At 42.4% G+C, this 11,601-nt stretch overlaps 1 protein-coding gene across 1 annotated transcript in view; it reads right to left on the bottom strand.

The window, feature by feature from the left end:
• FAM180A (family with sequence similarity 180 member A) overlaps positions 1-6,015 on the bottom strand; it is a 37,933-nt gene extending 31,918 nt beyond the window's left edge. The window contains exon 1 of the mRNA XM_019515448.1: positions 5,748-6,015. Coding sequence (XP_019370993.1) covers positions 5,748-5,823 — 76 coding nt within the window. The 5' untranslated portion in view covers positions 5,824-6,015. The remainder of the gene's footprint in view (positions 1-5,747) is intronic.
• Between the last annotated feature and the right edge of the window lie 5,586 nt (positions 6,016-11,601).

Genomic DNA, 11,601 nt, shown 5'->3' with positions numbered 1-11,601 from the left:
AAATAATAGAGCAATTATTCTGTTATAAAGAACTGAGAAGGATCACAACAGGTCAGAATGTTCCCTATTTGAAATCTCTGGGTTTATCTTGTGAATTATGTTTGCACACCTAAGAGTGCTAACATTGGGTGGCATCCTACAGCACCCTTGGAATGATCTCAAGGCACCCTTGCTGTGGCACCCTGGTTGAGAATCATTGTTCTATATACACTCTTCTTTTAGGCTGGCATGTACTGAAGAGAAGGTCATAAAGCTCCCTGTTGCTCCATTATTGTTTACCTAAGTCTCTTTTCCAAATCATCATGGTCTTGCATGTTTTTCTTTTTAATTCCATCATCCAATTCGTGATTGTATAAGATGTGACCTTTAGCACTTGGGGCTGCTTCACATGGGGAAGAATGTTTCAGAATCATTTAGATTCCTGCTCATTAATAGTGTGATCATTTTCTCTGTAGGAAAACACTTCTCAAAACTAAACCTAGGTGATTTCTGGCAGCCCATTCCCCCTCTGACCTCATCACAAGTTAATAAATCTGCTCATTCTGTAGAGATGTCTTTTTACCATACCACCCTCAGCCAAAACACCTACAACTGGTTCTTTGTTGCTTCAACAGTCCAATTCAAAATTATACCTATTCCTCAAATCCTTGGCTGTGTTTGCCTGGGCTCAGCCCAGGTCAGCAGAGGCAGCAGCTGCAGATTGCTTATTTTGTCACAAATCTTGTTCTCAGTAGACAGTAGAGTAGCTGAAATGCTGTTCTGTCTTGAAGTGGGCTGCCCAGGGATCCACGGGGATGCTTTGAGAGTCAGGGACATGAGAAGGACAGGGTTTAGTATAAGTGCAAAGCCAGATCTGCACTACAGGGAGCTTTCCCTAGGCAGGAAAAGTTCTTCCAAGATTGTACTGTTCCAGCTACTTTTTTCCTTCTAAAATTGCACAAGGCAGCCTGAGTAGTAGTCAGGATCTGGCCCTTTTAACTCATATGTGACTCTTCTCTTTTTTCTTTCAACAGTAATTCATCCCTTTATAGACTCTCACTCTTTCCAGTGAAATACTTACCATGATGAATAACACCCTTCTGTGTCTTTGCCCCATCAGCTCTCATGTCATTTTCAGATCTCACGTGAAAAATACATCATTTGCTTTTTTTCCTTCTGTCTTCCCTTTCTCACTTTGCTGTTCTTTTAAATCTGCAAATGTATTATTTTATTCAGTGCAAGTGACAATACCTAGTCCGGACATAGCACTCTGCAAGGATGTCAGAACCATTATCCCATTTTACAGATGTGGAAACAGTGGCAAAGGTAAGTCAGGTAGCTAACGAATATAGAGCTCTGAGAATTAACATGAGTGTGTGAAATGGAAGATAGGTAATAACAGGTAGGATCATCCAGGGCCAAGCCACCTGATAGTGTAACTACTGGTTTCCATGGCATTTTGCTGGAGTGGGGTCCCAAAGGCAAGGAAATACAGATAACCCTGGCAGTTTTCCAGGCCATTATATAATCCTGAGACAGGGAAAATCTTGTCTTTTCTATGTATACTTTACACTTCCAAGCAAAGATGTTTGGTCGTGTTTTACCAGCTTTCATCTCCTTCATAGTTTTATATGTAATGCGTTTTTTTATTAATCAGATAATGATGACTCTATGGAAATTAATGCAAGTAAATAGGACAATACATTTTAAAAAGCTTTTGTTCCAGGTCCAGCTGGTGTAATCTGCTTTTACACTTGGGCCAGACCTTTGGAAGCATCAGCATGTCCTCAATAAGCCAAAATCATGTACAGCCAGTACACTTGGGGCTGCTGGGTGTGTGTGTCCATTTGTGTGGTAATTCCATGTTGTATTCAAGCCAGCTTCCCTTCAAATACACCATCCAAGCCAGAAGTGGTGAGTGAGTATTGCTGTCAGCAGTAAAAGCCTAAAGAATGCTACACAAGGGAGGTGGTAGCCTTTAACTATGGAATATGAGGAAGGGCAGGGGAGATAGGTGAGTCGCGATATAATTTGGGAATTCATGTTGTACCCTTGCCCTGATTAAATGTATAAGCTGTGTGTGTTGTAGGACCACATGGACTTGGCATTGAGCTCATGCATCCTAAGTAGCATTAAATGCTACCCCCAAAGTAGCTTCCAGAGATCAGAACATTTCTCTCTCTCTCAGCACCAGAAAGTTACTGGCTTTCTGCAGCTGGGAGCACTATAAGTCTGTAAGGGCTGGTGATTCAAACAACGGCTATTGACTTAGATTCATTAGCTATATTGCCAGAACATTTGATGGGATATTGAGAACTAGGACTGTCCCAAGGAAATTTGTCAAAATAATTTCCTTCACCTTAGGGACAAATGTAGGAAATGCCTTGAGGGAATAAATACCTCCCCAATTTTATGGAATGATAGATTGCCTTTTTGCAGAGCATAGGAGGAAGGGTTCAAACTAATGTCTATCAACCAGTTGAGAGGAATTTTACTTTCCCCAAGGCTTACATACTTTCCATTCCTCCTTCTCCAGCCTTCATTGGTAAGTGAAATTAGAGACACAATTGCTTCCCCAGTGTTCGAGGAAGCTAAACCACAAGGAATTATTTTGCACCTTCATTACCCCAGCAACCACACTGCAAATGTGTCTCAACCTGTGCAGTATCTGACCCTGATCAGGAAACCCTTAAAGCTAATAAAATATAACCATCTGAGATTAAATATGCTAGCAAGGCCTGGGGTTTCTACTAAGAGACCAACACTCCCAAGAATACAGAGCCTGGGCCAAATTGTGCTTTTGTTATAGCAGTGTGCATTTAGAGCGGCTCTACGGAAGTCTGTGGTTTTATAGCAAAAGAACAAAATTTAACCCCTGGTGTCCACAGCTTCTAGAAGTTGGCTGCATTCATTGCACATCTACTCAGAGCTTGAGTTCTGGCTTGAGCTTTATCAGAAGTAGTCATAATCTTATGTGCATCTTGTCACAAGAAGCATCATTCGTTACAATACCAAAATTACATTTGCACCAAAAGGCCAGCTCATAACCTGTTGCTTATTAAAACAAATTTAGTAATGTTGCAAAACCATTAGAAAAACATGGAACTAAAGCCAGTCTACTCAACCCCCTTACTGTGCTATAAGACTGTCAGTGCTTTACCTCACCAGGAAGAGAAGGTAGATAAAGCTCCCAACAGCCATTTATCAGACAACTTTCCTAATGGTTTATTGTCAAACTTCTAATACTAAGTACTAACCATGCAAAGCCTTCCATCTCCTGCCAGCTAGAAAGCTATAGAGAGCTAGGCACCCATTTATCACTACAGTAGAGACCTATCCAAAGATCTTCCTGAGCTTGCCTTCTTTATTGCCCCAGTCCCACATACAAGGGGCAGGGGACCTTATAGCTGACTCTCTCTAAGTCATATGTTCATTTCTAGTTATTTGCTTTTGATTGAAACACATGCAGCAAAAGCCCAGTGATCTGTTACAATGGAATTCTGTCCATAGGCTCAACGTATAGGAGTCCCCATGTCATGGGTTGCACTGGATGTCTCCAGTGTTGGGCCATTTTTACCTCAAAACAGACATGGGACAAGTTCTCAACACTGGGATTGCAATCCAGGGTATATTTTATCCAGCATTCGTATCAATTATAAAAATCAACTGTTAACAACCAAAATCAACTGACTTTGTCCTAAAGTCTTTACTTTAAATGATTTGGGCTGCTGGTCGATATGCAGATGACACGCAGCTTTATGTCTCATTTTCATCAGACCCAGATGCTCTGTTGTCTGTTCATTTCCAGTGCCAAGCTGGGATCAGGTCTTGGATGAGACTCCGCTGTCTGAGGTTTAACCCAGAAAAGACAGAACTGTAACTTCTGAGTTGAGTGAAGCCTTCTGAGTGTATACTAAGGGTGTGTCTTAACCTCAATATTGCATCAAATTTCCCCCTCAGTTTCCAAGAAATTAATAAACATGTCCTAGATACGTGAGACTGGTGAGAATAGGTGGTTTCTTTATATCTGCTTGAAATGATTTCTCTTAAAGCCACTTCTGGCCACTACCATTCATGAAGTTATGAGTCTTCCAACACAGAGTCCTCCCTGAAGAACACTAGAAGCCTAAAGCTGGCACTGGACCGAGTCTGCCTCCCTGTGAAGAGGTATTAACCCCCCAAAATGATGTTCCATCCTTTCCCTAGGAACTGCACTGATTTCCTGTGCACTTCAAGGTGCTATTCAGTTGTGGGCTTTGGTTCAGTGTGGCCTAAAGATTTTGGGTCTTGGCCATTTGAAGAAAGCCTCTCTCAACTTATTCACAGTTAGGGCAGATAAGACTAATATTAAGAGATGTTCAAAAGCAGTTTCTGGACCATGCAGGACCTGTGGCAGGCTGTACTCAGTGGATGAGCCCTGGCTTGCTTCCCACTGAATTCAAGAGAGCCCAAATCTACTGACCTCTGGGGCAAGATGCGATGGCTAGCTCTTTTCTTTCAAGCTTTTGCTAAACAAGGGATGGCACATGGGCATTTCAGGAGAAGCCAAAATCACTGGGTCATGGATGAATAGGGGAGACTCTTCAGCTGCCACGTATCTGGAACATGCTTAGAGCAGGGGCAGTGGATGAGGTCAGAAAGCAGCTCCATGGCAACTACTTGCCAGCAATAAATCTTCCAATAACATCATGTCTGTGAGAAATAAACCCTTTAACCTTTTATATAGGGCAGACCAGGTAACAAACCCAATCAATTCACTCCCCCAAATATGTGCTAAAACTTCCATCCTCTAAAATAGCTATCGCCTCCTAACAGGTGTCCTGAATCCTGGCCTAGTGCACTTTTTCACTCAGCCACACTACCACCTAGGGAACATTTAATTGAAGAAGACTTAAAACCTCTTTACCAGCTCATTAATCACTGACACGTCTTCAAAACCCAACTTCGTTATAGAATACAGGCTCAGTTAGAAGGAACTGAGTCAACAGAAGCAGGGTTTTTTTGAGTGATAAGTTTAGTGTGTCCTTCACTTGTGCCAAATTCCTTTGAAAATCTGTGGATTTAGGGTCAGTCCCAAAAATTCAGATGGGAGGCGTTTCCTTTTCCCATTCCAGGCAGCACTAACTTAGCAACCAGAGCACTACAGCCAAGTACCGCAGGAGAGAATAAAGAAAATGAAAAAGGACATTTTTAGTAAAGATTGTATTTTAACAGTGCCCATAAAGTGGGCACTATTGTGCCTGTAAGCCATCTGGGAGCCCCAGAAGTGGACTCACATACTTGTGACTTCCGAATACAAGTCACTGACTATAGACACACACACACACACACACATGCATATTGACAGCCCAAATGTGATAGCTTCAAAAGCAGATTTCTGTGTATGAAAAATACTAGTCACCCAGACTTGGCATTCCTATTATACTGAGGTACCCTCTGTGCTATAGGACTCGTACGTTTTTGCGGAGTATAGCTACTTATTTTTAAACCCCAAGCATCTGCTCAGGAGATCAGAGAGAATCGTGCCTCCTATAGCAGGAAAAGTTTTTACTTTGGGATTTCATGCCCCAAAAGTGGTCTCTAATTGTCTTTTAAATAAAACAAAAGAATAAAATAGAGAAAGGGGGGAAAAAAATAACAACCTGCTATGAATGGGAAAAATCCAAGAGCTGGGACCGGCAGCTGAGAAAAATAGTGAAATTTAGTGTCAGAGCCATTCTACGGTCTTAGAACTTCCCCATAAACAGGTTTTGTTGTTGAAATCTTACCTCTGTTCCACCTGGGAGTCATAGTGGCATGAGCATCGTAATAGAATAGCAGCAAAATTAAAGTCTTCCAATGCATCCTTTAATTTAGATATCTCTTTCTATATGTTATTTGTTTCCTTCCTCCCTTTCTTCAGGAATAGGCAAGTGCTTTCTTCTCTTCCCTTCCCCCACAGAAGAAGAACCTACCGGCTCTCCTGAGGGCAATTGAAGTCAGTGGAGCAAGCACCTCTCTTAAACCAACTCTCTTTGGGATAAGGGAATTCACTTTTACAGACAGACTTTGTTTTTATCCACATCTGGAATGACTCATGGTGCATGTGAGTTTGCTGGCAGCTATGGGAATAAATATCATTATATTTTTGTATTTCAGTTTCAGTTCTTAGATGGGGCAGTTGGAATTTATTTTGCCCAGTAAATAGTATTCAGCAATTTACATTAAAAAACTGTTATTAAAATGTTTGATCTATATATTTTTCCTCTGCTGTGTGCATAAGGGTATGCAAAAGCATGTAGGTTAAGAGCCAGCTGCTGAGGGGTGTGTTGTAGTTATTGGATACATGACACAGGGAGTTGGACATACATGCAGAAGGAACATTTTGCCTCTATGATTCATCATCGTCACTCATTTATTAGGAACACTAAAATATTTCAACTGTAGCTATCTGGGACAAGGGTAATTTAAAGAGAACACAGGGTTAGAAAAGCAGTACTTTGTACATATCATGATACAGGAAAGGGCGGGGTGAGAAGACCGTATGATGCTTGGAGCAAGGAATGGGGCAGACAATACATGAGTTTGCTTCTCAGCGTTCTGCTTGGTGCCTAGAAACAAAACAGAAAGAGACTCTTGCTCTAATTCTCTCACACACCAATGTAAGCTAAGAGCAACTGCTTTGAAGTCAGTGAAGTTACAGGTGTAAAGATTACTAAATTAGAGAATATTCAAACCTAGCTTATCCAAATAGCAACATTCTGGGGGAAGGGCAAGAAATGGAATAGCAAAGGGCTCTTTAGGTCAGGACTGGTGGGCACTGGCTAATGAGTGGAGGAAACCTGAACCTGTCTACCTCCTTCCCCAGATTTAGTAAATGAAACAATTTCTTCCATTTCTTGAGAACCACATTCAACCCAAACCTACTCCTTGTAAAGGAAACGGGTGCAAGCAACAACAGAGAAAACGTTGCTTCCCATCCCTTTACACTCAGATTCCTCCAGGTGTATTTACCCTGACAGAAATAGTGTGCAAATGCGAGGGAGTAATTTGCATGGCAAGAAGATGGAAGAATGGGTAATTAAAGCAGAAGGTGTCCGACTTGAACTCATGCACTCCTACACTCTCTTATTATTTGCTTCCCTTGTCACAAGTGGCTTCCCCTGGCCTGTGTGAGGGAAGCAACTTGGATGTTTTGGCCCTGATTCATCCTTGTGTTCCTGCAGCTTCCTATCAGCATATTGCCACTGACATCAACAGAGTCACACTGGCATAAAATCAGAATACTGTGGTAGTGGATCTGGTTCTTAGTGGGCCCAATTCAGAAATGATGCACTGGGGACTGCATGGGTTAGTTACACTGTTGTAAAAGCCTGAACCCCTCTCTACTGTGAAGACATTTTCAGTGGTATAACTGTAATGTAGATGCATTGTGCCAGCACATGAAAAATGGCATTTACACAAGTACATCTTCATTTACTACTAAGGTGGGTTGGCATAAATTCTCTTCTGGGATAACATTCTAAATAATGCTGGTGAAGTGCCTGCATCCATTTAATTGTAATAATTTAAATTAAATTAATGTAGCTATATTGGCATGATGTACCTTAAGGTTGGGAGGGCTTGAATACTGTCTAGTAGCTTATCATTTGCCTGAGTCCCTTGGGACCTACTTTGCAGGTTCACAAGCTCTCCCCACCTGCAAAATTAAGTTTCTCAGTGTTCATCCTCCATGTCTGGCAGCTCTGTCCCCCCATTCCTCCACCCAAGTGCACTAGCACCTTGGGACTGGTTTCTATTTTAGGACTGTGAATGATGCATTCCTGCACGTGTTAATGAGGGAAATGCAGCCATAATTATAATGTGCCAGGCTGAAGAAGGAACCATTTCCCTGCTATGTACAGATGTGTAAATGGCCCCAAACACTGATCTCTCTGCATAAGATTAGTTTTGGCTATAGTGTATCATACATATGTACAATGTCATTTCTATTAAAGAGCCTCAAGGTAGACAGGAGCTAAGATTGTGAAAACATGCATAATCATATTTTCTGTGAATTTGAATGACTACACTGGATATGTTCCTCCATTTCAGCCCAAGGCAAAACAAAGCTTACCCAGCTGATGCTGGGGGCCTTGAATCACCGTAGCATCAAGGATGCCTGAAACTGGAAAAACACCCAGTATTCACAAAGGTCACAAGCCTCAGAATTCCACAAAGAAGCTCAAGCAAGGAAGTTTTATGCTGGAGAAATCAGTTTGATCTTAGTCCCTGATGAAGAAATATCTCATTACAGGAGATCTTGACAGGAAAGTCTTTGATACAAAGAGAGTGAAAGCTGGCTTCATTACAATTTTTAAACTGTGCAACCTCCTAATGAGAACATCATTATACCAGTATGAAGGTGATTATCGTTGTATAGCTTACTGTTCTAAATTTAGGCGTGTAAACTTGCTAAAGATAGAGAATTTATTCCTATGAGCTGGTCAGCTGTTAGAGCTGAGAGTCATCCAATTTTCCTGGCATCCGTGAAACATTTCAGACCCAGGGGTGAGATGACAAGCGTCTAGGTCTGGCAGGTGGTGTGAATGTAAAGGAAAATGGAGACTACCAAACGTATTACTAGAGTGAAAGGAAAAAATGTTTCATTTGGGATGAATGTTCCTGTCTGTTGTCAGTTATTACCATAGAGGAGATCCTTTCTGCTGAAAAAAGTAGTTAGCAGGAGGTAGAGCAAAGTATGAATGATGAGGTCCAGTTCACAGGAAATTTGTTTAAAAAAAAAAAGTTCTGTCCAATTTTCACTAAAGCTACTGTTAAAAAAAAATGAAATTTTCTGTGAAATGGAAACCCTGTTTTTCATCCATCTATACTCCACAACCCAGTACCTTGTTCAGGAGGCAATTCTACACCCCTTGTGCCAGCACTCTAATGCTGTCTCAATGCAGGTAACAATCATTACAAAAACATGCCTCAATGTACTTCTGTGGGGGCAGGTGGGTCTCATCCCCTTTGTACTAATGTATAAAACAAGGGACAGAGAGGTTAACTGGCCTCACAATGAATCAATGGTAAGGCTGAAAGTACAGCCCAACCCTTTTACTTCCCTGATTTAGACTAGAGACCATTGGGTGTCTTTACACTTGCCCTGGGGTGGTGGGGAGGGCTCTTTAATTAATGTGGCTCAAAGCCATTCTAATGAAAGCACCCACAGTGACTTTTGTATTCAGCATCCCACACTTCAAAATATCATTGGGGGTGCTTTAACTTTAAAGCACCCCTGCCACCATTTTGAAGTGGAGGGACGCTGAATACACATGATACAGAGGCTGCTGGATTGTGCTAATTAATTAATTGAGTCTGCTCTGATACATGCTTATTATCATGTGTTGGAGCAGACAACTGCCATGTGTATCAGTAGGTGTCCAGTGTGTCAACCTGTTTAGTATGATAACTTCATACAGCACAAGCCCCATAGGCCATAAGCAAAAAAGACTTGTATAAGAGACTATGTAAACCCTTATGTTTAGGAAAAGGGAAAAGCAAACGAAAACACAGCTTCATTTTTTTTAATAACTGTTCACAGACTTGAAGAAAAAAAACGTTCTTTCAAAGAAGATTACTGCAGTTCAACGCCATTAGGGGTAGTGACTCTTGTAAAGGCTCTCAGATACTTCCACTGAAGTTTAGAGTTGCTTGCAATAACAATTTATTTGATGGCTAAATCTCATATAGCGTCACAAGAACTTCTGGGAAACCTCTAAGCTATGTCCCTGGATTAACCTTACATTTTAGTGTTGTAATCCATCTGGGAAAAAGATACATTAACTCTAGCAAAAATAAGGGCTAGATACACAAGGTGGACTTAGATGCCATAACAGGGGGCACACTCGGGACTCAATCTCATCCCGACTCAATCACCTGTTTCTATGGGCAACTGCCTGCCTGCTTTCCTGCCATGCCTTGATGATATATAAGTATGTTGTTAATTAGGCAGGAGGTTGCCCATTCTTGCCCTGATGCCAAGGAGTGCTATCTGCAGCTCCATTCCTCCCCTACACTGCAGCCCAAGCCTCACAGATGGCATCCACAGGTCTTAAACACTGGGGCCCAGAATCCTTCAATCCAAACCCCAGCTGGATCCCTCCAATCAGGCAGCCCACTCCACCTTCATTCTGGGCTGCCTAGCTCCCTGAACTCCCCACTCTCAGCTGTGATTACCTTTGGCCTTACCTCCAAGGCCAGTTGGAAACCCCAGGCCCTTAGCTCTGGGCATCCCTCATGGTGGGCCCTTGGCCCTTTTGACCCTTCCTGTCCTGGCCCCAGCATTGACCAGTTGAGGGTGTTTCAAGTCAGGCCTCTGAGCCTCTAGCCCATTCTCTACCCTGGGTCCACCTTCTTGGCCCTACTATTGGGTAACCCACCCAGTTGTGGGAGCTGGGGTTATTAAGGCACCCCGACCCATCTTTCACCAGGGTGGTAACTGGCCGGGTATTTTCAGGGGACTCCCACACCACAGGGAGCCCCACCAGGCCACCCACTCCCAGCAGGCAGTGCTGAGCAGATTGGTGCCTATCTTGCACAGGATACAAACACTCACCATTCATCCAATAGCCTGGCACTGTGAATAATAAGCTGCAGTGTGGGAAACCTGGTTAAAATTTGTCCTCTGTTGGAGGGAACATGAACCTCCATCTAAGAGCAGTACCCTAATCATAGGGTATTTTGTGGTGGAGTCTTTCCTGATTAAATATTCATGGGGAAAAAGAAAGACAGAGTGACTCTAGACCAGTGGTTAGGCCATCACATAGAACAGGTGGAGATTTGGGTTTCATTCCTCACTTTATACAATGTGACACAACTTCAGCTAGAGATATTGGAATAGCACCATGCCAGAACACCCTATAGCCTCCTGGTTAGGCCACTTACCTGTTACACAGATCAAAAAGCATTCTAGTTCCCTCATTCTTTGGTCTGCCACACCCATGTGGATGCTTTAGCCACGGGGCTGTTAATAAAATGAGCGATGGTCACCCTCTCTAGTGTCCTTTAGTTTAGGGCTGACCTCTTTTGAGCACCTTACTCAAGGAGAAGACTCACAACTGTGAGTCCTGAGCAGGGAGTGAAGCAACCTCAAGTGAAGTATCTCACTGAGAGGAGCAGGTCTTAAAACTCACCTCTTTCCTCAGCATTTCCTCTTTTAGGTAGCTTAGATGGCTCCCTGCTCTGCATGACTGGCTTTTATGAACCTCTCTTCATAGGCACCTACCTTTCTACTGGCATTGTATAGGGAGTCTGGGTGCCAGGCTTGGGGTGATAAAGTCTACTAGACAGCAGGACTCCTAAAAAGTAAGCATTACAATGCTGAACCTAAGTCTCTTGTGAATTTAGTCCTAATATCCTCCTATATCAGAGAAGGGGAGGCATATTACCACCCTAGTATAACTCAGTGGTTAGCACATGGCACTTTGTAAGAGCTAGGCATTAGTGGGTTTCATTTTCTGGTCCCAGGCAAAGGAAGATAGGAATTTGCTACAGCTCTCAGAAAAAAACTCTTAAGATGAAGAAATTTACAGTTCTTTTTCTTTATATATGTATCACAAAACACTTTCAGTTTTGGTCATGATCCTTTTGGGCCCATTT

Source organism: Gavialis gangeticus, unplaced genomic scaffold (genome assembly GCF_001723915.1).
Source record: "Gavialis gangeticus isolate Ggan-Ray unplaced genomic scaffold, GavGan_comp1, whole genome shotgun sequence".
Taxonomy (NCBI): domain Eukaryota; kingdom Metazoa; phylum Chordata; order Crocodylia; family Gavialidae; genus Gavialis; species Gavialis gangeticus.
This window is presented reverse-complemented; position numbering and strand designations above follow the sequence as displayed.